Genomic DNA, 27246 nt, shown 5'->3' on the forward strand with positions numbered 1-27246 from the left:
TTTTTTATCCAAAATGTGTTTGAGAATAAAACAATTCATGTACCATCTTATCTTATCCAAGCATACGATTCATCTTATTTTTTATTTTGTATGTTTCATATTTACAACTTAAAACACATTTGCTAGAACCTTGTGAAATACAATTACAGAGTATCTTTGTCACTCAAACACTGTCTCTGTTTTCTGCCACCTATTTTTCAATTATTATAAGCTAGGGTGAATGAAATAATTGAAGTTAAGGCTGCTGTTAGTATCATTAGCTTTGTGAATTAACTTCCATTTCTTGGCAGAAGGAGAGCCATCAAGGTGATTCAGTTATGCAGTGACTGTGCCTGATTAGTTGGCTGCAGGAGCTCTGAATCATATGCGGCTTTCATCCTCAGCTTCTCTCTTCCCTTGGTTAATTTGAATTGTGGGTGTGTTTTTTATATTGTGTGTGGAAGTCATGAAGGTGGAGGGTGGGTTGATACACGGTTCTTAGTATAACATTATGCTCCTCATGGCAAGAAAAAAAATTGTGTAAGAAATCTTGCTGCACTGCATCCATTTGAGCGCTCTCCAGATATGATATTACCTCTTACACATATTACTGGTACCTTAGGGCTTAATCACACATAATAGATGTAAGGCTGATGACAGACTTTTGTCACCAACTTTCACGCTAAGATAATGAAGACATTGGCTCAGTGTGCAATTTATATTTGATCATTTTCAAAAATAAAAATGCAGAAAAAAAATCTCTTACTATGTCATGGTGTATGTTCTGACTTCCACCTTTTCTCTGCTCAAGTAAACCAGTAATGTACAGGAGGCTTCATGTCATGTGGCTTCATCTGTTTGCAGCACACAGAAACACAATGGCGCACACAGGAAAACATGCAGACACAAACCAAACACAGTGAATGGCCAATAATTAAAGGAGTTGTAAAGTCCCAGCATATACTATCCTGTTTTAACATCAGCATTGTAATAGGAATACATACTAGAGATGTTTTTGATAATGCAATTAAAGTAGAATTATGGGGTGAGTGAAAAACACTCATCCCCATAAGTCAAGCCGACTGTGATGTTTGGGGAATTTAGCACAAATGGCGAGCGCTCAAAGACCAGTTTTAAAGACACATTAGCATAAAACAAAACAGTCTTTTATTGCTTCCAGAACAGAAAGTAGCTTTTCGTCAGCAAAACAGCATGCAGTCAATAACTGTATCACCATGTCTCACCAACTCAGCATGGTCACATATACTGCATGTGACTCTTCCACACATCCCCTGTGTGTCCCAGGCTCACTAAGCCTCGTTGGCTGATTCCCAGGCACCTCCAACACATACACAACCTCCTGGCTTCACTCTGGCTTCTAGGTGGCGTCCGCCTGACTCCTGGACACAACCTGTCCCTCTTCCCAGCAGGAGCCCAGAGCATTAGCCAGCACCCTTTCCATAAGGGCTATGCACAGGTGTTGGCCCCTACTAAACCATGGACCCAGGAATGGAGATTTCATCCCTCCCAATTCTCTTTGAAATCTCCCAGTTCCAGGATCCCATACCAAATCCAGGTTTTCTGGAGAGAACTGCAAAGCCAGTTCTTTCCCAGCAAAATAATTTGTTTTCTGGAACTGCTCAGTCCCTCTGGCTGAGAGTCCTGGGTTACTACAACCCCCAGTTCCACTGTGGGATTGCCACACAATACCACACCGACCTGTGACAAAGAAGCTGTCACAGGTTGGCTCTTTTTATCAAGAAGTCAGCTAAAACACACTGCTTATGCTGACTTTCTGATTTTCTCCCTGCAGGGATTCCCCCTGCTCCCCTCTTCATTCCTCCAGCGCTGACTGGGGGAAAGAACGGAGGAGGGGGGGGGGGCACAGCTGGCTCTGGCTCAATCAGCCAGCAGGGGGGATCCTGACAATATTGTTGGGATCGGTCCCAGCTGCGGCTCTCTCAGCATATAGCTGGCAATAGCCCACTGTATACTGAGTTTTGGGTCGCTGGAGGACACAATATATGTCCTCCCATGACCATGAGGAGAACTATGGGCAAAAAAGGTTGCCCCATAGTTCTTGAAACTTTTTTTGGGGGATGATTTAATGAAAGAAGTAAAAGGACAGTTATATTGAGGTGCAATAGGCCTCCCTGAAAAGTTGAATTTTCAAGGATCGCCTAAAGGTGGACAGCATTGATGATAAGCCGACAGATTGTGGTAAGGTGTTCCAGAGGAGGGAGAGTCTGTGGAGAAGTTCTGTAGATGTGCATAGGAGGAGGTGGCGAGGGAGCTAGTGAGTAGGAGGTCTTGAGTGGCGTGGAGAGGACAGTTTGGGTGTTATTTTGAGATGAGATGTGTGATGTAGGTTGGGGCAGAGTTGTAAATTCTTTGTAGGTTATTGTTAGTATTTTTAATTTTATACGTTGGGCAAGTGGGAGCCAGTGGAGCAATTGTCAGGGGGGAACGCTGATTGGTTGGTAAGGTGGATGAGTCTGGCAGCAGTGTTCATGATAGACTGACGGGGGGATAGCCTGTTTAGTGGTAGGTCACCAAGGAGGGAGTTACAGTAGTCGAAGCGAGAGTGAATTAGAAGCTTTGCAGTGCCCTTTGTTAAAATGAATTTTGGAAATGTTACGAAGGTTGAGGCGGCAAGATTTGGATGTGGGGCTGAAAGGAAAGCTCAGAATCAAGGATTACTCTGAGCACCCTGGTTTGATAGGCCTGATTGTAGTGCTTTTGGTTGGGATGGAGAGGTCTGGGGAGGGGACCAGAGAGGAGGCCCTTTTAATGCATTGCTTCCATCAAGCCATGATGATGCTATATTGTTCAGATGTTGAGTTGTAGTTCAGAAGGCAGATAGTCACTTTTTTTTTCTTCTTTTTTTTTAAGACAAACCAACAGTTTCTACATACTGTGAATGAACAGCAAAAAGAAAATGACCAGCTACAGAAGCAGCTCAGGTACCAGTTGTGCATTTTTCTATGTGTTTTGTAGAATTTTATTTCTCTAAAGTGTTTTGTAAATCAGCATCCACTTAACACACTAACAGAGTGCTGATAACTAGTTTGTTCACAGGGAATAGCATGGTGTAGTCAAGAATATGAAAGTGCATGTCCAGTCCTTGTAGGGTGACAATTTTAATAACATTTTATAAACGTGTATTTATGATAATGATGCTGTCTGTCATGAATGATGCATTGCACAAATATCTTTCCCACAGTGTTGTGATCTTGAGTTTATTATGAGATACTGTGCAAATGCATTTTGACTGGATGAATGTATGTCAGTGGCTCCTTTTATTTAATCTAAAATGCATTGACAGGCAGGCAAAAGTGGACTTAAAAGTAGCAACTATGAAGATTGAAGAACTGACTCAAATAATGGAAACTATGGAGAGCCAAGCAAAAAAAAGAGTAAGCAGGCATTAAGTTTATTTTTATTTAGTTGCACATGTTGAGTGATCATTGTATGTGTTAGGTCTGTAATACTGATAAAGTGTAATTTTACCGTTCAGTAATTTGTTGTCACACATGGGACAATTGTTTGCAAAATATGCTGTTTTAAAGTAGAACGGTAGCCAAGCTATGGACATTTATTAAAACAAGCCCTCACAGACCTCTGTAGCTGCAGGCTTCTTGTAGTAATTCATCCTCAAAGTTCTGAGAATAAAACACTTTCATTTTTATTTTCTTCTCAGTAGATCCTTTTGTTCCCTACTGGCCTATTTTTTCAATCGCACTGTACTGCAGCGTGCTTTATTTGTGGTGCCACGCATTGCGGCGTGGTGATCGCACTGCAGGGGGTGAGGTATGTTTGGGGTACCATTCAAATGGACCTCCAGCACTGTAATCGCACGGGAGGTGATTTGTGTGGCATCGTGCGATGAACATGCCCTTACTGCATCTCTTTTGAATTTTGAGGAAGCAGTGTCTGCAGGCATTGAGGTCAGGGAGGACTTGTTTTAAATTTAAAGCATTTTATTGTTAAGGAAATTTTATTTTCCATAGCCTGGCCACATTTCTACTTTAAAACTAATATGCTTGTGATCGGGCGTTGTGTGGAGTAGCTCAGATGTTCCCACCCCTATCTGTCCTTGTAGTAAGTTATTTTCCTTTTTTTGTCCTCTGCATAACAAAGTTTGAAAGTGCAACATATAACAGATCTGGTTCTGGCAGCAGATTCGGATTATTTGCAGTTACGTCTGTCCTCTTTTCCTTTGTCAGCAGGCTGGTTTTATGTTGTTTTTTTTACTGTATTTTCAAAATAGAACTAAACATTTTACTGCTTGTAGCTCATATTCCCTGCTTTTATTTAAAATAGTAAATAAAAATTGCATATTCCAAATCCTTTTCATCAGATCGATTTCAATGGTAAATACAGTATATTGGAGAGTTGATTCTTACACTACTGGAATCTGTTTGCTATTTGGGGTATACAGTCAGGAATTGTTTGAATTTTAAGGAATAAAGAGGATATAATGAAGAACAAGTAAGAGCAAGATAAGAGCAGTAAAAAAAGTAAGGTAAGGAATGGAAAAAGAAAAGGATTAGGTCCCTGCAGTTTCCCAGAGCCTGGCTATTTCCATGGGTGAGCTTTATAAACTTTGCCCTTATGGGATCCAAAAGGGTGGTGAATTATGATCTTTTAACTCAAAAACTGGATAGCTTTTTTGTTGACAATTATCCAGGACAATGTGGTCATAGTTTAATGACAGCAGGCTTCCACCATCTTGTGGTAGGTTATCTAAGCTGGTTTTAGAGGAACTATAATTTCTCACCTAATAGAAGTACACAGTGCTTGGATCTCTCTGTATTCTGGCAGTCTTTTAGCTAGGCCACCTCTAACAGGACAGGGGAGAGAGTGTACCATAGAGGTGAAGCTGGACATATTCACATTTACTTGGGGGGTTATTACTGTTCTAGAGCAAGTATGCAGATGCCTTTCACAAATGTCAGCCACATTTGCACAAAGTAGTTGGTTTTTAGCCTCTGTGATCTGGGTCATTGTGATCAATGCAGGGCATGGGGGATTAATTGCAACTACTTTTGACATTAATTAGTAAGATTAGTACGATAAGTCTCTCGCATTTTAGGAGGTAACGTAAGGCTTCAAGAGTTAAAAAACCCCTGTTAGGGTTTTTATTGTTGTATGTGTCCCCACTTGGGAGATGCACCCCTCTATTTGTCCAGTTGACCACTGTCAAGTTGCCCACACAAAAGTTGTCACTGGAGGGAAAATCCTCCTATTGGGACACATTTTCCTATGACAGCTCTCTAAGATGAGAATTCAGTTTACAATAGGAAGATGTCTTCTAGCTTCTGCTGTATCTCTGAGACATTAAATGATAAATTTCTCCGAAGGTGCACAGTCCGCAGTAAATTATCTGATCGGGGTTTTCCTTATACTTACACTTTACAAAACAAAAAGTGACTTTACATACACTCTAGGTTTAGCATTATGTTTTAGAAGGTTATATATTAGGGATTCACCCCTTCTACCATGAACAGAAAGGCGCTCAAAGAGCCAGGAGGCATGCCAGGTCTAATTTCCTGCTGGCTTACCCCAAATCTGACCAGCGTGGGGCCCCACAAACCAAACCCTCCCTCCAAATACCTTATACGCCCAACTCGCCCCTTCCCCATTCCGTGTTCCTCAAAAGTAGTTTGTGGAGAAAAAAAAGTAGCAGTGTGAACAATTGTGGGCCAACTGTGCCTGCAGTCAATCAGCTGCAGTTCTGTTAGCATGGATGAGTGAATCGAGAGTTTTTTTTCTTGGTCAGCCCCATTGACCTAAAAAAAACAATGTATGGCCAGCCTAATTGTACAGGACATTGGTGCTTCAACTTACCACATTGGCCTGTGAGATATGACTGTAGATGGTCAGAATCTTCTTGCATAGGTGTTTTTTCCAAAAACTTAACACAAAAGGTATATCTGTAAATAATAAGTCAAGGCAACTGGACTTGCTGTATTTTTCTTGAAGACGTTTCACTGGTCATCCAACCAGCTTTCTCAATTCAGAATGACTTGTACAAACAATTATCTGGGAATAAATATGGTGAATGTTACTCCAATCCACATAATCTGTTATTCACAAGCAGGTGTTGATTGCATTTGCATAATTGGAGCCTAGGAGGTGTTATTAACCTGCCCAGAGAGAGGTGTTAAAACAGCATTGTATGTGGCAGACAATAGATGTCTCACCCAGGGGCGTATCTGCCGCTAGGCAAACAAGGCGTTTGCCTGGAGTGGCAGATTCGCTGAGAGCGGCGGGTCCGTCCGGGGGGGGGGCTATTGCTGTGCAGGAAGCGGCGACTCACCCCCCACCTCTATTCAAGCTCGGCTTGAAACGTCTTCAAGAAAAATACAGACAGTCTAGTTGCCTTGACTTATTTTTACTGATATACCATGACCTGGATGAATGAGAACCTTCACAGGCATAACGCAAAAGGTGTCATCCCTGTTTACTTGTTTAGTGTAATGTTGTAATTAGTGACAACAAAAGGATGTAGAAAAGAAAGGGGTGAAAATGTGATCTTGCAGAAACTGCCAAGTGGAGGTCAAATTATATTTCATACACTGCCATATATCTGATACATGTTCTCACAAAATCCTAAAATGTGAAATATGTTTCTAGGTCACAATAACTTCATCCAACTTGTTTTCATGACGCAACCATTTATTTAGTATACTAAGTGATTATTGTATTTTCCTGCTCTAAAATGCTCTTTCTTTTTTTTGTTTGCTCATATTGGACTTCACACTGGGAAAATATCTCTATAATGGTAGCTGTGTGAAATCTTGATCCAACATGTGCCCTGGCTCATTACTGATAAGCCAGTGGATATTTCACTGCTGGCAATAGCCCCCAAAGGGGTAGCAAAAATGGAAGAGATTTGTCTATGTGCGTCTTTATGCTTCAAGCCATAATTGAGACACTTCTAAAAATCAATAAGTAAACATTCGGAGCTATGAAAATGTACAGTATATGTAATGATGTTTGTTGCAATGTCCCCAGCTCATTATGAGCGGAAAGAGATACAGGTGCTTTTGTTAGTACTACAAATGGGTTATATTGTAGCTATTCTGTGTGCTCTGTAGGAAGAAGAGGTGTTGGCAGCCCGGGGCAAGGAAGAAACATCAGACAAACGGGTGCAACAGCTCCAGACTGCAGTAACGCAATTAGAAATCAGGTAATTACTGTTATACTGAATATGAATAGTCTTATGTTCATGCTGACTCTAGCTCTGCTTTAATTAATAGGCATGTTTTGAGTAACTGCTTTAGGTTTTATACTATATAGATAAAAAAGATTGATAAAGCACAATGCCAGTGATGAGAATAAATGTGGCTAATGTTTTGCAGATTCTTTTCTGGAAGAGAAATTAAAACTAATGCAAAGTTAATATTGCTGGTTAAAATATTAAAGATCCCCTATACCAGGGGTCTCAAGTCCTGGCCAATTTGCTCCTGCGATCCGGTACTCTGTTGCCCGCAGCCAGCTGTCAAGTCAGGTACATGGTCACAGATCGCGTACCTGACTTGCAGGAGCAGCTACAGCTATCTCTGTCGGATGCAGACTGCATAGCTGCTCCTGTCAGTGCCGGCACTCGGTTCCTTTCGGCCAGCCATCCGAAAGGAGGGATTAGTAAGGCTGCACAGCCAAAGGTGCAGACCTTACTAATCAACCACTGGATCACCAGGGATTGTGCCTCCTCACAGCCTCCTCCCTGCAAAAGCGTAAGCAGATAAGGGGGGACGGGCAATGGGGGGTGTGATATTTTTTGTGTGCAGTGGGGGGGAGTTTATTATTGTGTATTTGTGTGTATTAGGCCCCATTTGCGTTTAGGGATTACTGCATCAGGAACTTGTTTTCCTGCAGCAGCAATCCCTGGCGTTTAGGCCTGGTTCACACCTAGGCGATTTATTGCGTGGATTTAGCTGTGTGGAATCGCAGAAAACACAGATCTGTATTCAAGTCAATGGAGGCTGTTCACACCTCTGCATTGCGTCGCGCGTGCGAAATCGCCTGTCATGGAAAAAGATGCAGGAGCTATTTTCTGGCGGATGCCACACTGTTTTGACCCCATAGACAGACATATATGCATTGAAAACCGTGGTTTTCGTGCGCTTTTCAAAGCAAAATCGTGGGGGGAATGTGCGACAAATGTCCGAAAACAGCTTAATCGTCTAGGTGTGAAGGAGGCCTAACAAGCGACAACTGTCAACCGTTCAAGTTAATCAACATGTGACCTCTGCTGCATGTGAATGCCTGCACACCGCATGTAATCGTATGTGATTCGCTTACATGCGATTTAGGAATCAATCGCTCTCCCTTTTATTTTACATTATGTTATAAAACAACTAATATTACCCACTTTTTTGGTAAAATATAAAAGACGGGGTCACGTCGGGTAAATAGACACCAAACATGTTAAGCTTAAAAATTGCGCGCACTCGCGATATCGCAAAAAAACTAGCATACCCAAAATTGGCCGTAGGCGACGCTTTAAAAGCTTTTACAGCTCATCAGTTTCGTGTTATCAGTGATTGATGGCCCTAAAATGATTGCTCTCACTGCGACATTCGCGGCGATATGTAACATGTGCAGCGTAATGGGCGCAATCGTCGTTTTCGCAGGTATGCGCACCTGACGCATGTTTACATGCGTGTATGTAGGGGTGGGGACTTTAAAAAAACAATTTGTGTTTTTTTTATTCTTTTTTTTGTGTAACTTAAAACATTTTTTTTTTCACTTAACTTTATTGCTATCACAGAGGGGGCTAAGAAACCCCCATATGTGATAGCAAAAGAAGTGACAGGTCCTCTTTATGGAGACATCAGGGGTCTCCAAGACCCCTAATGTCACCTAGGACCCCCCTGAAGAAGCTGATGAAGCACCGATCTGCTTCATCAGCTTCTCTCCAGCATCTGAAGCTGGAGAGTGACACGAGAACGCGGAAGTGATGTAATATACACCACTTCCGCATTCTGACAGCGGAGAGGGGACCGGAGGGAGATCGTGAACCGACCTCCCTCTGATCCCCTGTCAGACGCATAGAGGCACTATGCTGGTCCCGGGCTCGCACCAAGCACAGCGGAGCCCGGGATCAGCGTGAGGTGGGGGAGCACATACCGGGACCCCATACAAGCAATCCGCCGGCTCTATAGCCGGCGGATCGCTTGTATGTTGACAGGCATCGCTGCCGGTTTTTAAATTATGTGTCTTTTCCGCTCCTGCGCGGCGTGCACGAGTGGGTGGGACTAACAGGACGTGTATACATGCCCAGTTACATCCAAGAAGCTAGTTAAAGCATGAAATTTGGCAAGCCGCCCTCATGGGAGAAAAAAAATTGTCCAATAGCCCCTGAGTGAATTGAGTTTGAGACCCCTGCCCTATACCTTTTGCAGAACATATCTCAGAAGGTTTGTGGTCAGCTTTAGGTCTCTTGTCTCAAAACCTCTTTTATGAATGTTTTTTTTTTTTTTTTTTTTTTTTTTTTATTGCTAGGGGAAAAAATGATCTCCGGTAGGGCTGTGTCTTAGCTTTTCTGACAGGATAGAGAGCAGGATTATACAATGGCATTGTCCTGTGTACATACTGTACGTCCATACTGAATATGTTTAGTTTCTGTTGTGAAGCTCAGACAGTTCTTACTAAAGGTCCAGTGTCCAGGAGCACATACTGTGTATAATGTCTCTTCCAACTTAGCTTAGTTTTTGAGCAGCTACTTTACTTCTACTCAGTATTCTATCCTTGTAAAAATGAAGTCACAGCCACAGTTTATATGATTGAATGTGCTTTCTATATGTGACCTTGTCTGATACTTGGAATGCTGATGCTTGCGTCTGATTCATGAGTGAACTACTTATAAATATCAGAGAACGGCAAGTGAGTAATAAAAAGCATTAAACATGACCTGTCACATTTCAATTTATAAACTACACTAGTTGTACTCTGGTTAAAGGGAAAAAGTTAGCGTTCTCTGTAAAATCTAGGTCAGACTGGCTCTGTCATGGTTGCTTATATCATTGCTTTGATCTGAGTATTTGTGTTCATAAACCTCATTTTCCATTTTTTCCGTGAAGGTTGAAAGCAGCAGTACAAGATGCAGAACAGTTAAAAGGGGAAAAAACACAATTGGAAAAACACATCGGGGAGCTACAGGCAAAATGTTCAGAAATGGAACAAGAGAAATATGAAGCTATTTCCAGAGTGCGAGACAGTATGCAGATTGTAGAGGAAGCCAACATTGTGAAAAGCCAGGTAAGACCCTGGATATATGTCAGAGTTAGTATAATATGTTAGAAACTTCAGCAGTGCTGTCTAAACAGAGCTGGGGGGGAGTTGGAAAGCAATCATGTTTTTCCCTATGTGGTGGCTTCAGGACAATTCTTAATAACTCGTTCTTTAATAGGAATGGGGGTCATTTTTTAGTTCTGTAGCAAAACAGAAAAAAACTACTGTGACAATATGGCATTCATGTATAATATGACTTTTTCTAAGCAGTAGTAGAGTAAGGACAGCTGGAATCTTGTTGTACTTATGGTCAACTGTCCACTAGTTTATATAACTCAGACTAGCCTCTTTTTTAATCATATTATTAAAGGGGAACTCGACCTGAGCTAATGTTGATTTCATGCAAAAAAATGTGCCTACTACCACTCTGTAATATAATGTACGTAATAATGACATACCACAGAGCTCATTTATAGTAAAATGTGTTGCCATGAGCCTCTGCTTTGCTTATCCCTTGCTTAGATAGTACTCTGTTTTCTTTTATTCTGTTTTCTTGTAAGCAGGCATGTGAAAATAAATCTTCTGTGTATGCATCAGTTTTCTCCTGAGTTTTATGCAGTTTGGTAAGACTATGCATGACTGGCAGTTCAAAGTGATTCCAGTAACAATTTGGTTAGCGAGAAGGCTGAGTGTAGCAGTATAAAATTCATAAATAGTCAGGTAACCGTGGAAGAAAAGATTGTGGGGAATACTTCTGTCCCCGCACAAGTGATTGCACTCGATGTTTGTCAGGGTGTAGTTCGGATGATCCTAAGTCAAAACACTGTTGGAACCTGATGCGGAGTAGAAAAAGAGTAAGCCCCAAAAAATGAGGACCGGAGTTTGCAGATTTACCTGACAGATTGGTTGGAGGCATGTAAAGACACACATTGGGACGTTCGGCAGATCTACTATCTCCAGTATTCCCAATCATTATCCTGAGGAAGTGGGCACGATAGAGCCACTAAACGCATAGAAAGTGCATCACTGCTTTACTCTGTTCAAATAAAATAAAAAATTGTTGATACCATTCAAGCTGCCTCCAACCAATCTGTCACGATTGGGTGCCTGTGCAAACTCCAGTCCTTGTTTTTTGGGGGGCCTCATCTCCTTTTTTGCTCCAGTATCAATTTGTTGGTCAACATCCGCAGGGTAACATATATTCATAGCAAACTGCATAATTTGAAAAAAATACAGGGGCAATATTATTAAAATATGTAAATTAAATCCAGTCCTTGCTGATGACAGGGATGGGCATCTAGGGTATGCCATTTATTGGTTTCAGAAATGACTACTCTAAGGCTTGCAGTGCTGGGGAGGTCTCATTAGGCTTCTGGGGCCCACCTAGTACAATGAGATGCCTTGGGGGTGTTTATCAACTCTAAATTTTCAGTATTTGGATACTGTGAGTTCCCACTTTTAGGGCGGGGGGGTTCTGCAACACAAAAAGTATAAGATTTTTTTAGATACCTGTAGGCACCTGGCGTTAGTATTCAGTTGTATAGTTATTCGATTTCTAGCTGTCAAATGTACTGATAAATCCTTTCTTTCCCTGCACCACCATGTTTGGAACTATGATTAGCTAGGATGTACATCTAAGTAGTTTTGCTGGCCCCACACTTCCCTCCCCTCACTTGTGTCTTTGCTCACTTCCTCTCCTGTCTCAACATATCTCTGTCCCACTTTTCCCCTCTCATTTATCACTGTGTGTACTCGCAGTGTCACATACCACTGAATTACATGTAGTGCCTCATACCTATAGCACAATGATAATAAATTACTAAAAACATTGAACTCCGCACTTTCCTGTATTAGGAATTGAAATAGACACATGCATTACAATCTAATTGTACATTATGTGTTCTGTCTCCTTTTTAATTATCAATAACGTATTAGTAGTGGGGCCTGTCTAAACAATGTATTAGTTTTATATCAGTCCGAAGACGCACATAGCTGTTGGTAAATTCAAAGGAGGTCACAATCAAAATGAAACGTGTCGTCAGATTTAAATCTGATTAGGTCATCCTAATTTTGTAAATGCATTAGATCAACCCATACACATTCTGATCACCGTACAATTCTATTTACCCACTTCGCTACCAGAGCAATGTGAGTGGCGCACTTTTCAGCACTAAACAAGTGATCAGGTGGCTCTACAGCCGCCCAATCCCCTGCATGTAAAATTTCGGTAGCACTGCAGAAGCAGTGATCTTGGTATTAATCACTTTAGTGTAGGATGTATATATACATACTGGTTAACTAAATTGGGTAATGTGGTTGTAGGTTGTACAATCCCATGGCAATATATGTGGCCAGCTTCAAATCCAAAGTTAAATTAAACTGTATCTGTGGGCAAAATGTTTTGTTTTGGATAGAGTAGGGGAGGGATAGACCCTTTGTCATATTAGCATTGCAGTTTGTTTCTCCACTGGGGAAATGCACCACTTTATTTGTGACGGTGACCATTGTCACTAAGAAAGAAACTTAGAGGAAATGCAGAATGTTAGAGTCGTCCCCAGAGCAAGATTTAGGGAAAATCTTCCAATGAGGACAAATGTGCTTGTGACAACTAAGACCTGGAATTTCCCTGAATTGTGAAGATAGATATATATATCTATAGATAGATACATAGATAGATATATATCGCTATATAGATAGATATATATCAATATCTATCTATCTATATATGTGTGTTTATATACTGTATAAAGGACATGTACAGTATATGCTTATGATAAGGGAACTATATGCCAAACAAATGACAGATGTAAACTCTGTGTACTAGCTAGACATCTTGGGTAATCTGATTTGTCGGCTGCACCATATTTTGTCACTTGGTACATTAATTGATGCCTTTTGACACTGTGCAGTTAATTAAATAATTAATGTGCTTCCTACCATGAGATCTTATGTTAGTGTCACTCCAATTTATATAATTGCTATCACTCAGGAGTTGCACACCAGCCTTTTGGCTCTCACCCAAGAGAAAATTAAACCTTGTTTAAAGGAGGTCAGATGTTGCTTCTGTCTGAAGCTCTCTAGCTGACCTCAGCCTCAAGTATTCTCGTTAAAAGTGTGTTCATTATCCAAATGCCCTGGTTATCCAGCAGCTGCATAAAAAGGCCTCACAACCAGATGGGGTCTGTTCAGGTAAGCATTTACACTGGTTTGCTTGAGGGCACATTTAGGAATAAAGCTGGATTCAGCTAAGTAGTGTGAAAATTCTGTAGTCATTTGGATCATTGAACCCAAAGCTTGCATTTCTCTAGTTTCCCTGTGAACAGCATTATAAACTCCTGGTTGAACAGAACATCGGAAATTAGGCATAGAGAATTTTTAGCATTCAATTTGACTTGTAATTTATTATCTGTGCAGTGGGTGGTCTGTGCATTCAGGTTTGGTACATTAAATATGCATCATCGCCTTTACTTTAATGCTCATCTAATTGGCCTACCAGCAAGTAAGCTAATACTGTATTTTATTTGTTTCTGAACTCTGTTGCTAGATTTATGTTTTCTACCAATCTCTTCACCAAGTTATCATCAAAGTAGTTGCAACTGCAATGGTCACATGTGTGCTCAGATCTAGTTCAAAAGCTGCATTGCTAGTAAGGCTCCTTCTTCCTTTTTATTCCTAATACAGGAAAGTGCAGAGTGCAGGTATATAGTTGGATATCCCTAAATGTATAATCACACCTTAGCACTGCTCTAGTGCATTTCATGCCTAGAAATGTTCTCCCACTTACCATCCATTGCTAGCTTTGGACCTGGCCTCAATACATGTCTAAATGAAGCCATATTCTCATTCATGTTTAGGACAGTCTCAGGTCGTAGAAAATGTAAAAACCAGTTCGGTGGGCACATTTGCTCTAAGCCTTTCCCCGGGTGCTGATATAGTTGTTTTCACCAAGCAACAAAAGAAAACTCCAAAAATGACCATACTCTTCTATATTTCTCCAATAAAGAAGTAGTCAGATTTCTGGACATTTTCAGTTATCCACATGATAGTGTAGTATTCTACATGCTTAATTCTATAATACTACAATTTTTTTGTATTAATCGTTTTTGCTTTGATAAATTTAAGAGCTATGTTTAGAGTTGTTATTTTAGGCAATTTTTTGAAGTGAATCTGTGCCCAGATTAGACACACTAAAGTATTTACTTATTCTGAACAAGCAGCAAAAGCACGTCCCTACATAGGTCCACAGTAAGTAGTTATTTAAGACCATCATCATCAGAAAGGGTGTCTCTCTTCTCTCCTTTCTTGCAGGAGTGTCGGGTGTTGGGGGACCCTTCTCTAAAAAAAAAATATTTTTTTTCCACCCTTCTCATCCGACTCGAGCCGTTGTTTTCACAATTGTGTATTTAGTGTATTTAGCAGTCTGCTTCCATGGACCAGGTAGTCCCTAGTGTGTCTACACAGTCTCACATTTAGGTCACTGGTAAGCACTCCAGTATCAAGGCTGTTTCTCTCTTGGGAGTCCTTCCTGCATCAGGAAAAGTAGTCTGGTCTATGAGCTGGAGAATACTGTGAGCGTTGACCTCATGCATATCGATCCCCTCAGGTGAGATTCAATGAACACCAGATCCTCTCGCCTAGTAGCCTCTGATTAGAGGAGGAGTTTATGCTTCTATGTATACCTCAGACCCTGCACAACAGGCCCAGCTCGTCGGATGATGATCCAGTGTCTCCCCAGATGGTCAGTAGGCAGAGCACACTAGCCTCCTGCTGTAAGTAGTCCTGAAAAGGCATGGGGGAACACCTTACTGACTTCTGGGGGCTCATCCAACTAGGGTTAGGTCCTCTTTTCTTGATAGATTCAGAGCCCATTGAGGAAAGACCTCAGGTTTCTTCTCTTGCTTCAGCTTCCAACCAGGCATATTCTCTTGATTGTACAAATAGTTATCCTGATTATTATGCTGGTATTCTTGGCACTATACCCTAACCATATATGAATTCATGTTCCCCTCAATGGACTCCAAGTAAAATCATTTTATGATGAGAACAAAAACCCTGCTTTGTTGAGTTTGAATAGCATATGGAAGTGTTTAGAACTGTGTCAGATTTTTGCTGCTCTTCTGGGGCTCCATTATAAAGATCTAAGCTCATTTCCGGTCCTGTTGTGAACGCAGGAACTGATGGGAACTCTCTAAAAGCAGTACAGACATTAATAAAATGATATTTTCTTTAGTGTATAGGAGCAGGCTAGAAACCCTGCCAGATTTTGATTTCTGTGTCCTTAGTGCAGATTTTTTTCCCCTTACTTTTTGTCTGGTGAAATTGTCAGCAGGAGTTCTAATTCATCCCTTCTCTATCCAAAACATGAAAAAAAGCTTTTGTCTTGACATATAGTTTAGGTTTTGGGGATTTGGTTATAGTAAGCCCTATTGAGGTCATACACATTGTATTCCTCTTTTAGTTCTATACTGTATATTATGATTTTAAACTGATTTGCACTTGGAAATGCCTTAAAATATATTTTTCTGTTATTGGAAATGCAATTCCTGCCATCCCATCGCTCTATGCTGCATAGATGAGTACCAACCACCCTTCTTATTACAAGTGTCCTCACATAAACGTTTTGTTCGGAAGAAGGGGGTGTGTGACAAGGTCTATTTGATTATGAAGTGCATTGGCCACCATAGTGGATTCAATATTTGTTAACAAAAAGCTTTATTAGCTCAACATCCATTCTAAACCTACATCGATATTAAAAATCGAATACACTAACCAAATGCATAAAAAATCCACACATTTCTCAAGCATACCTTTTCAACACAAGATCATGTATTTGTTTAAAATCTGAAAGTTTTATTCTAAATATTTAAAACACTTGAACTATTAAATTGGCAATGGGTGTGGGCCCCAGATTGCCAATATTATCACTTTTAGATTGCATTCATATATCAACACTGTGAAAGTGGAGGCAAGTAGTATTATGTACAATAGATATTCTGCCAATATAAATACACATTTCTGTGGCTTCACTTGGGCTAAAACAGTTAACATATAGGGTAGAAAACATTGGTAAAACAGTTTTAAGATTTTGAGGTTGAAAGATAAACTTTTATATGTGAAACGTTTGGTGGGTGTGATGAGGAGTAATACATTTCTATAACAATCAATCAGGTTTTACTGTTATCCTGTTATCTGCCAAGAACATAATTTATGGAATCTAATTGGTTGCTAACCTACCATTCCATAGTTTTTCCTAAATGAAGCTTAAATAATGCTCAGATCTGTGATGATCAGAATCCTATGTTTAGACTAACACTCCCGGCACTGAAGATTCTCAAACCTTTTAAGCTTCATTTCCTTGTCATGGCTACCTTTTTATAGATCATTCAAAAAGATACATTTAATGAGAGGGGTAACGCTATGACTGTTACTTACATTTCACACTGCATTTTCTTTTGAATGTAATTCATAAAAGAACAATTTGAAATATAATTATGGAAAATTAAGTGTCGAGGAAACCCAAACTCAGGGGTTTCAATGACTTTGACTATTATTAACTAGGCCATATTAAAAATCAAATGTATTTATTTTACATGCATGCATGGAGAGCAATACCATACAGAGTATTGGAATCAACATTGATCTGACTGGCTATGGTTCGAACACAATATACTAGGGATGCACCGATATATCGTCCGCCGAATATATTGGCAGAAAATGGCACTTTTGGCATAGTGCCGAAAGTGCCATTTTCTGGCCGATACAGCGATGCATCCATTCGTTCTCTCCTCCCCGCTGGGCGCTGTTCTGTGTCCCAGCAGGGAGGAGAGAAACTCACTGGCCGAGCGCTGCGGGAGGAAAGAGCTGTGAGCGTTCGGCGTCTCTCCTCCCCGCTCCGCTCAGCCTCCTGTCCCAAAGTGGTGTGTGGGCGGAGACAGCCAGCCTGTCACAGGAGGCTGAGCTCCGCTCGCTCAGCCTCCTGTGACAGCGTGTCAGGATGGAGAGCTGTACAAACACTCAGTGATCGCTGAGTGTTTGTAAAACAAAGTAAAGTAAAAAAATATTTAATAAAAAATGAATAAATATAAAAAAATTAAAACGTTTATAAAAAATGAATATAAAATATTTGAAAAAGTTAAAATAAAAAACATTTTCGGTTTTGTTTTTGAAATTTCCATTTCTGTGCCACTCTACAATATACTGTATATAGAGTCTGAGTTGGGTGGGAACCTGGCTATCTATGTCCTTTAAAATGTAAATCTTTTTTCTGATGGCCTCTGCAGAGGTGACGAACACATGTTGTTTACGATTCTTCTAAAAGGACATCTGTTGTACACAGGAACCAATCTTACTTGGCGTTGGCAAGGCTGAAAAATTCAAAATATTAAATAGTACTTGTAACAAAAGACTAAGATCAAAAAGGCTAATACAAAAATTATGCGTTGGGCTAACAGTTTATGAACACCAAGTTTTTCTTCGACCCTTCTGGTGCATCTCTCGCAGCTAGCCAGAGTTTTATTGTACTGGCATCAGCGCCATTTACATCCAGGTTTAACCAAGGTTACAGCTTGGGTATTGCAACACCTTAGAACTTATACAATGTTCATACGTAACAATTCTCTTTAGGACTCTTGCAGTCCCTGTGGTAAGAACCTCCCAGTAGATGGTTTGCAATCATGGCAAATCAAGCTTTGAGTTACTTTCCCAAAAATCCACTGCTGATAAGAAGTAGCATAGCTAGATGCGATTAACGTATTCTTCTCCACCTTGTGGCTGATGTCCACAAGGTAGGATATTTTGAGAATGGCGCCAATCACATTGTTAGTCCAACATTAGGTAATTAACAACATTGCCCACAAAGCCTTTGAAGCTTTTCTGTTGAAGTAAATCTGTTTTATATAGGTAATGTGACCTAAAAACAAAGAAACACACAAATATCTTAATACAGTCGGTGAATCATAGCTGTGCACTGTTTAATCCATGCACTTGAATATACAGCTTTTCCTTTAATATTTATTTTATTTGTATAGATTTTATATTCAATATATGTTCTATATTGCCGTTTATTCTGTAGCTCAATTTACTCAACTTTGTGCAGTAATAAGAGATGCATTTTGTATACAGCTTTCTGCTTGGTCTATAAAGGAGTATTATATGCCCATATTACTTTAAACTGAAACTTGAGGCACAAATAGTTTGTATTTACTGGCATTTTATTGCAAATGTGTTAAGGTACAATTGAAAATACACCTTCATTTGATTGGTAAATACATTTTATCTTTTACAGGCACTTTTAAAAGAAAAGCAAAAGCAGGGAGAGATAGAAAAAATGAAGGAAGTAATAGCCAAGATAATTCAGGAAGCTGCAATGAGAACTCGAAAAGAGGTAAAGTGGTCTCCTCTCAATTATTATTATTATTATTATTATTATTATACAGACATACTGCATATGAGCAATTAGTAAGTAAAAATATTCCAGCTGGTGCTTAAATCCTCCTTGAACCAAAGTGGTGATGGTCTCTCATTGGAAAATATACAGATTACCCTCCACCCCCATGCCTACAAGACATACCCACCCACCAGTTGGGGAGTCTGACACCTGCCCCTCTCTCCATACATGCAGGTCCTTAGGAAGGCTCCCTTCCATGTCCTAAAGTCCAGCTTAACTCAATACACGTTTCCTCAAATATTCTCCTTATCTAATCTAATTATTGGCAGCACCTTGGAGGGCATAACCAGACACTGCTGGACCAAAAATTGTGGGGCTACCCTGGAATGTGCCCTTAGACACTGGGCTCTGCGAGTGGCACTATCCAAGTACTATGTTAGTTGACCACAGAGTGCTTTCCAGGTACAGAGCCACAAAACTGTCTTTGGTGTGGCCAGACTCTCTTGACTCTTGTTAGTATACCACAAGGACCAGAATGCCAGGAACTATTGCACTTTGGTACTATCTTGTATTGTTGCCATTGTGTCCTTAATCTGTTGCTCTCTGTGGAAAGGATTGTTGAGCAACTGCTTCATCAGCCGGAGAGTGACACACACGCACTCCCCACTCTGTTCCTACCCTTTTTGCTTCAGCGTGAGGTAGCATCTCCTGATCAACATTCTAGAATTATGAGTGATTTGGCTGTCCCTAGGACGCTGGGCACCCCGACTGGAAGATGATTCAATCAGGATCCATTGGTGTGCATTAACCACCAGGAAGGAACCAGATGCCTGGCTGCAGAAAAAGTGCCTAAAAGCATTCTAGCCTTGTAGAACTCCATGTTCCAGCCTTTTCTACAATTCACACTCCCAGCATTGATAATTGGCAGGCAGACTATCTCAGTTGATAGTGTCTGGACACAGGGGAGTGATCATTTCTCCTGAGGTGTTACAGGACCCGTGTCTCATGTGGGGGACACCAAATATAGATTTCCTAACTTCTAGATTCAACAACAAACTGGCCAGGTATCTAGTATATTATACTAGTCTAGTATATCTGTATAAAATAAGTCAAGGCAACTGGACTTGCTGTATTTATCTTGAATACGTTTCACTGGGCATCCAACCAGCTTTCTCAATAATTGAGAAAGCTGGTTGGATGCCCAGTGAAACGAATTCAAGAAAAATACAGCAAGTCCAGTTGCCTTGACTTATTTTTTACAGATATACCATGACCTGGATGAATGAAAACCTTCACAGACATAGTATAGTATACTACGAGAAATCTAGTTCAACAGAGACTGCTAAGAACAATGTCTTTGATTTAAAAAGCAAGGTTAGCAGGATATATATGTCACTTCGTGTCTCTATGACAAAATCAGTGTTGGTTGTGACAAGATAAAGTTTAGCTTACAGCCTTCTGTAAGTTTTTTTAGATCATCTCTAAGTAAGCCAGAATGGTGAAACGTGTTAGAGGTTGAGTATACGTGGGGAGGAACTTTTACAGTATGTATTTTCTCCATAAATAAATACTTTTACTTTCAGTGAAGACCCATGGAGTGCGACTATTTCTGGATTTGGGTGTGGGTGGAGCTGTACTTTATAATTCAATTTTTTTTTGGGGGGGGGGGGTATGATAGTAAGAATTATAGGAATGGTTATGAAATAATCCACATTTTAGGGAGAAATGTATGCACATAAGAAAACAAAGGAAGGACATAATTATGCCTTGCTTTCAGTCTGTACAGGTTTAAGTGACTATATGATGTATGATGACTGTCACAAGATCTACCGCTTTGCAGCTGGGCCCAATTATTATATCTTTTGGGTTCCAGCAAAGTGTGCCAAATTCTCTTGGGCTAACTAAATTGAGGGCAGCGGTGGTAAATAGCAGTCAACCATTTGGATAGTTTTAACTGTCTGCATGCCCATCCATTTTTTAATGTCTGTGGCAGGTATTTAATGCATTTTCCACTGTATATAATCATGCTAGCGGAAACCAAAAAGCTGGCTAGAATGCATCAACCACATACTAATACATAATTACCACATCATTTCATAATTGAATATTTGTTCATAGTTATTTTTGTATTTCATTTAACATGCATTGTGCACTGATCCTTCACCTGGGGGAAAGTTGTCTCATTCTAAGAGATAAAAATTTACCTAATTAAATAAAATAGACTGAAGGTTACAATATAGACTGTGTGTCCATCCTTCCAGAGTACATTTTAGTTTTCATCTCTTGTGAACATCTGTTTTTTTTTCTGTGCATGGGAGGAATCCCTTCTCCATCTGTGGCAAAGTTCAAGCCTGGACCTTATTTATCAAAGTGTCTTTTCCTATTTTGCCTCAGAGCAACCAGATACATATTTTTATTTTCCTTTTTTCCCCATCTAATTGGTTGCAGTGGGGCAAGATTGATTGTCTGAGACAGTTCTTTTCTCAGATACTTTGATTAATGAGGCCCACGGTGTCTTGCCACTGATACTATCAAGTTTAAATTATAGCAATGTATTTGTTGTTTGCTATAGCCCAGTAATATCCACAAAAGCTAACTACTATGATTTCATAACCATTTGTTCTGAAATTGGGAAATCTGTTTAAAGAAAATGCATACTGCAAAAAATGGGATTTGGGCATTGGGCTAATTCTACGAGGAACAGTGTCAGTCCGCTCATAAGAATCTTCATTCAGATATTAAAGGAGAACTATGGGGTCAGGGCCTTTCCCCATAGTTCTCCTAAGGGTAACGGGAGGACACAAACTAGCGTCCTCCCTTCACCCAAAGCTACAGCTCCCGGTATACTGAGATGCCGCAGCCGGGACGGATCCCGACAATACTGTCTGGATCCACCCAGCTGCGTGAGTGACAGCTGGCTCTGCCTATCTAGAGGCAGAGCCAGCTGTACCCTCACCCGTCCGTTCCGCCAATCAGCGCTGGAGGATCCGACAGGGGAGGGGGGGAATCCCTGCAGGGAGCCGTGAGTGACAATCACGGCTCTCTGCAGTGACAGGATCGAGAAGTGAGCTAGCGCCGGTATGTGTTCGCTCACTTCCCGATCTATTGAGCCGACCTGTGACAGTTTCATTGTCACAGGTCGGCTAGTACCTCACCTCATAGTTCTCCTTTAATATCTAAATTTAGTAACAAAATCAAATCTATTATTATGGCATAACTAATGATGTTTCCCTCCCTTGTTCAGTGAGCTAATAAGCCATCTGGGGGAGTCTGTTACCATTTGATCAGTGAAGTGAAGAAGTACTTGCAAACATGTTTAGATATCAAAACATATATTTTACATTGTATATCCTAGTAAAGCCATCCAGCCATGGCTTGATGTCATGGATCCTTTTTATGTCTCCAACTTTTTCATCCAACTCCAGCTAGGTATTGCTGTATCTTTTACTTGTTATGCCTCACCTCTCCAGACACAAGGTGCCATAGTTTTTCAAGCAATTTTAGTCATATGTACGTTAGGCAGTTCTGTGAGGGTAACCAATTTACACAGAAATGTTTTGTTTGTCTTCTCAGCACGTTTCCCACTCTTATTCCCCTATTCAGAACTTTCCCCTATTCCTCTATATTGTGTGTGGGAATGGCTGGACAGTTATCTGTCAAAGAGTGCGTGTGAGTGCCTGAGTCTGAATATGTGTGTTAAATTAGGACCAGAGGCTCCATATTGGATTTTTAGTTGAGGATTTTTTGGTCCATTTTAGGTTTTGGAAATGCTTAAAATTGCAGTGAGTTATTATATGGCATGCTTAGAGTGACAGTTATTTTGCCTTCCTACATGTTGGGATGTGTGATGCAGAACAGGAGCTTCAAATCTGTGCATCACCAGTCGTTTATGGCCAGACCACAGCTTCCTATAAACTTCCTTAGACGGCAAGACCAGTATAGGCTTTACTAAAGAAAAATCTTTAGTAAAGCCTATACTGGTCTTGCTTCCTTAACGTTTAAGCAACTCTGGTTTCGCAAAAATAAACAATCTTCTCCAGGTCAGTTATATACGTTGCAGGTAAAATAGCTAGTGGCATTGCAGAGTTTACTCGCTGCAGTTCTGTTCAAGAAGAAGTCTTATCAAACTTTCTTTATTTGCTCTTGCCCTCAGGGTACAAAGTGCATGTAGCACTTTGTCCCATTTTTCTAAGTGGTCTGGCTGCATTGTTGACACCACACCCCCCCCTCCCCCTACCATTTGTCCATGCTACTTTCAGGCAGACACATACCTAATGAGATAAAATTGACAGCGCTTGCCTGAGACGAGCGATGTAACTAGTCATGCAGGGGGGGGGGGGGGTTGTACTGAACTCATGCACCCAGTTCCCGTCCCCCGTCCCCCCATCTTTGTCTCTGACTTTGGCTCAACTGTAACATTCTATCTGGCGATCCAGCTTTATCTTTATTGGTCCTGGGCTGCAGGCAACAGGACCTCACAGTATCTTGCGTTTCTATGGTTCGGTTGCCTGGCTGCCAGCACCATAGCAGTCAATGATGTTGTGTGGCCTGCCCCCTGCACCATGTAGCAGTTTTTCCTGACACCGTACATGGCAGCATACAATGGGTATGGCTCCGCCCCCAGCCCAATCACAGGACCAGTTATACTATAAATTAAAGCCCGCCTCCCAAGGCCACCATTCTTTTTTCTGTCCTCACTGCTCAAGCCGGTTATACTAAGAATAGGTTGGAGTTTTTTCCCTCACCTTGCTGGTTTCTTCTGGCCTGCCGCACAGGTTCAGCCTCTCCTGTTGCGAAGTTCCCTTTGTTCAGGTGGCTAAATGCAGTCTGATAAGGGAAGCCTCCCCCATAGCCTTGGAGTTGGGGTGCAGGAAATGGTCTCTTGGGGTCTCTTCATGTTCGGATGCTTCCTCCATCATGGCGGCGGGTTGAACACCTGCTTAGCCTCCTGGCCTTGTGACTCCAGAGAAGAACCGTGACTCAGCTGCATCATCACAAACTATGGTTGTACTGGGATGATCACATGCATGGACATGCTGACAAGTCGGATCCACTCCATTTTCTCTTAGAAATACATGTGCTACTGTTTCCTGTGGCCTTGCAGTGCTGCCTTGCTCTGGCTGAATCTTTCTGAATATCTGTTATGTCTGTAGATCCCTTCAGTTTTCTATGTGTGCTTACAACAACCTTACATATGTGATTCTGTGGTGCTGCTAATGCCTTAGCTGAATCTTGCAGGTATTTGCCTAAAACATCCATTAGCTTGCTTGTGGTGCTTTACCCTGCAGGTGCTTGCTGAGTGCAGGCTGCTGCCATGTGCTCTGCTGCTAAAGCTTAACTAGATCTTACAGAAATGTGTTGTTTGCTAACTCTTGAGCCTTAACTCTTTGGGTGCCTTTCATGTGAGTATTTTGCTGTCACCTGTGGTTCCCCAAGCGTTGTTAATGTTTAAATTTAACTTATGGTATTGTTGCTTCTTGCAGGCCTATCCTGCCTGTAATTCAGTAATCTTTTCATGGTCCTATGTATACAGCATTGTGTTAGTGACAAGAGCTTGTGGTGCTATAACCCTAAGCACATGAGTATGTGGCTTCCAGGTTTTCAGCATGGCTGTTAGTGTCTAGCAGGTTCTGACAGGTGCTGTTAATCACATCATTATCCTCAGTTTCATCTGTGTTTTGTAAGGTTGGATCATGTGTCAATTACCTAACCTCATTCCCCAAGAGACCAGCTACATCCTATAAGGTGAGGGTCTGGTATGTATGAAGATAAAATAAAAAAGAGTGCGCAATGCATGGGCATAATGACTTGTAAATTTTTCAGCCCTATTGACCGCACTGCTCCTCAGAGTGCAAATGCATGAACTTCTGGATTATAACTCCATGGGATGAAAGGTCCGCTTCAAGCCGTGATACAGCTGCTAAACATGCAGCATCCCACGTCCAGCCAGTGGATTGCATCACAAGGATTGTACAACCTTTAAGCAGTACTTGGCCTACAATCACTTGCAGGATGCTGTGCCAGGTTTACCCTGCAGGGCAGCAGTGAATACAGAGGAGAAGGGTGGAGGTCTGAAGCCTTCCACAGTGGTGATGTTCTTTATGAACTGCCAATTACTAGCCCAGTAATAGCACTTACTGGTCAGGGCAGTCCATACTTGGCCTAAGTACAGAGACTGACCTTTTGGCTGGCAATAAGGTGTCAGGGGCATGGTAGTTCTGAATAAATTGACATCAGCAGTGACTTCATAGTGAGGCTGCTATGGATATGCTGCATTGCTCATCCGATACTGCAATTGCCTTGAGTTGGTACAGATCTCACCACACACACCAATATCTAATGTCACAGGGATGGAAGAATTCACAATCCTTCTTTCTTCATTGAAACAACCAAGATTACTCCCTCCCAAGAAAAGCAAAAGTCCTTTTGAGGGTACATCTTGTTGGTTATGTGTTCAGATGAAACACTGCAATCTTGAGGAATGCTGAATTAAGTTCTACTTGCTTAGGCCATTACATGAATGGACATAACATTGTAAAGGAAATTAACTTCTTGTGTATTACAGATAAGCATCCACACAGGGATCAGCATTCCACTACAGCGCCATCTACAGCTCAAAAGACATCAGTACATTAGTATATGCTGCTGCATTTCCAACACCTTTGACTAACTTGCCCAGTAGGTCTCAGGTTGTGGGACTTACAAAGGTTTGAGCTTTACTTTTCAGAGTATATGCTCATAGGTCCTGTTAAGAGTTCAAGACGAACATTGTCAGGATTTTCTTCTCATCTTTCAGTCCATTCATTGCCATCAGGATCCTTGGTGCAAGCAAAACCTTAGGTTATAAGTACACATATCCAATGGTGTCGCATAATCTTTTCCAGTCCAAGGATATCAAGCCTTTTTCCTCTAATTTTCATAGTAGGACAACTAGCTTGTCCTACTATGCTGAAGACTAATGGTTTGAACATTTAAACAGATGGATCAGGATCCAAATATTGCATATGGAATCTCTATATTCATCACCTTAAGCCATCAACGTGCTATAGGAAGCTGTGCCTGGCAGATGTGTATTCACATTCCTCCACACCTGTACTTCATCGAATGTCTTGCTCACCATTCTAAAGTTCCACTTATATTTTGGTTTGTTACTTGCCCTTTGGCCTTGCTACAATCCTAGGTCATTTTCCAAATATTACATCTAGTCACATCCTTCTTGAGTGAACAAGCATTCTGCTGATAGTTCAGCATGCTCTTACTCTGGCATCCTAAGTTAGGCTATGATCAAATTAGAAGCGATCGCCAAGGGGGTAAGCCAAAGTGGTCTAGTGCTTGCTGAGGCAGACTATGCCTCTATCCTCCCCCTTGGCATCCCAAGTTGACAGGACAACTCCTTGGTGTCTCAAGTTGCCAGAATCAATTCACCTGGTGACATTGGACTTATTGGCCGCTAAGAGTCTTCCAACAGGGTTCTTCAGACAAAAGAGAAAATGTTCCCTGTGGCTTTGGTTCTGGATGATTCCAAATATGAGATTCTTGGTTGTGACTGAAGGCGGCAAGCCTATTTCAGCTGTTATCTATGCCCCTATCCAGTGATCGTGTTAATAAGAGATTCCTGTGTACAAATCACTTCAACAGCCCTTTGGTTAATGGTCAGTGACAGTCCATCAAGAGGAAAATGTCTTCAGCATCTTGGGGTCCGAGAGCCTTTCAGATCCAAGAAACCTCCGTATTAGTTCGATGAACGACTGAATTATGTTTTTTCCAGAGATGTAGTGTCTGCCCATAGGTGTAGGAACTGCTCACTGCTGATGGAGGTACCTCCAAAAAAAAACGGCGCTGAACTCCCCAGCGTTTCCCGGCTGACACTATAAGCCACAAAGCCCTGGATGACAATTAATGTTTTCTTTTCCAGCAGTTTCCTGTGGATCAGCAGCAAGTGAGTTATCCAGATCTCATCCTGATGGTAATCCCTAAGAGCACAAAGTGCAAACACTCCTTGTCAAGAGAACATTCTAAGGAAGTAGAAATGGATAATGGAGTAATGGATATTCTATTGCATATATGTTTCCTCAGTCCAAATGGATTCAGGTTCCTAAATGGCACCCACAATTATCCAGGTTCGGTGATGGAAATCATTTGCTTGTGGCCCATCTGTCCAGGGTTCCCTCTCTGGTTGTCTCTGACCCCAGAATCTTCTAGTCATCCTTAATATTCAGACCTTCTACAGCAGTTGCTACATCCAAACACATCCAGAACTACCTTAAGTGGCTTGGAGGTTGGAAGTGAAGTCTGCCTTTCCTGGATTACTCATCTACAGTCAGAGTGTTTGTTGAATAATGTAGCACCTACTCAACATCACATATATTCTACAGTGTGGAATAATTTCATAGACTTTGCAAGCTTAATAGGTTTGGTCTCTCTTCACCTTGCCATGACAGATATGTTGGACTTTCTTCAGGCAAGCAATATGTACTTGGGTGTCAGTACCCTCTATTCATCCTCTGAGACACAATGAGTAGCTCATTAATTGATAAGCCAGCTCTTATGGACTTGCACAAGGATTCACTCTTCAGAAGAGTCTCTTCTTTCCCTTGGAATCTGCAAGTAGTGCTGTATATGTTCTTCCTTCCTCGACT

The 27246-nt window shown here is 41.2% G+C and overlaps 1 protein-coding gene across 1 annotated transcript in view; it reads left to right on the forward strand.

Annotated features, from left to right (window-relative positions):
* The window catches only part of SCLT1 (sodium channel and clathrin linker 1), a 130203-nt gene that overhangs the window by 54579 nt on the left and 48378 nt on the right, over positions 1-27246 (forward strand). Inside the window, exons 9-13 of the mRNA XM_018560293.1 lie at positions 2872-2942; positions 3305-3395; positions 7083-7174; positions 10071-10248; positions 18506-18604. Of these exons, the coding sequence (XP_018415795.1) occupies positions 2872-2942; positions 3305-3395; positions 7083-7174; positions 10071-10248; positions 18506-18604 (531 nt within the window). The remainder of the gene's footprint in view (positions 1-2871; positions 2943-3304; positions 3396-7082; positions 7175-10070; positions 10249-18505; positions 18605-27246) is intronic.

This window comes from Nanorana parkeri, unplaced genomic scaffold (genome assembly GCF_000935625.1).
Source record: "Nanorana parkeri isolate BGI_ZX_2015 unplaced genomic scaffold, ASM93562v1 scaffold446, whole genome shotgun sequence".
Taxonomy (NCBI): domain Eukaryota; kingdom Metazoa; phylum Chordata; class Amphibia; order Anura; family Dicroglossidae; genus Nanorana; species Nanorana parkeri.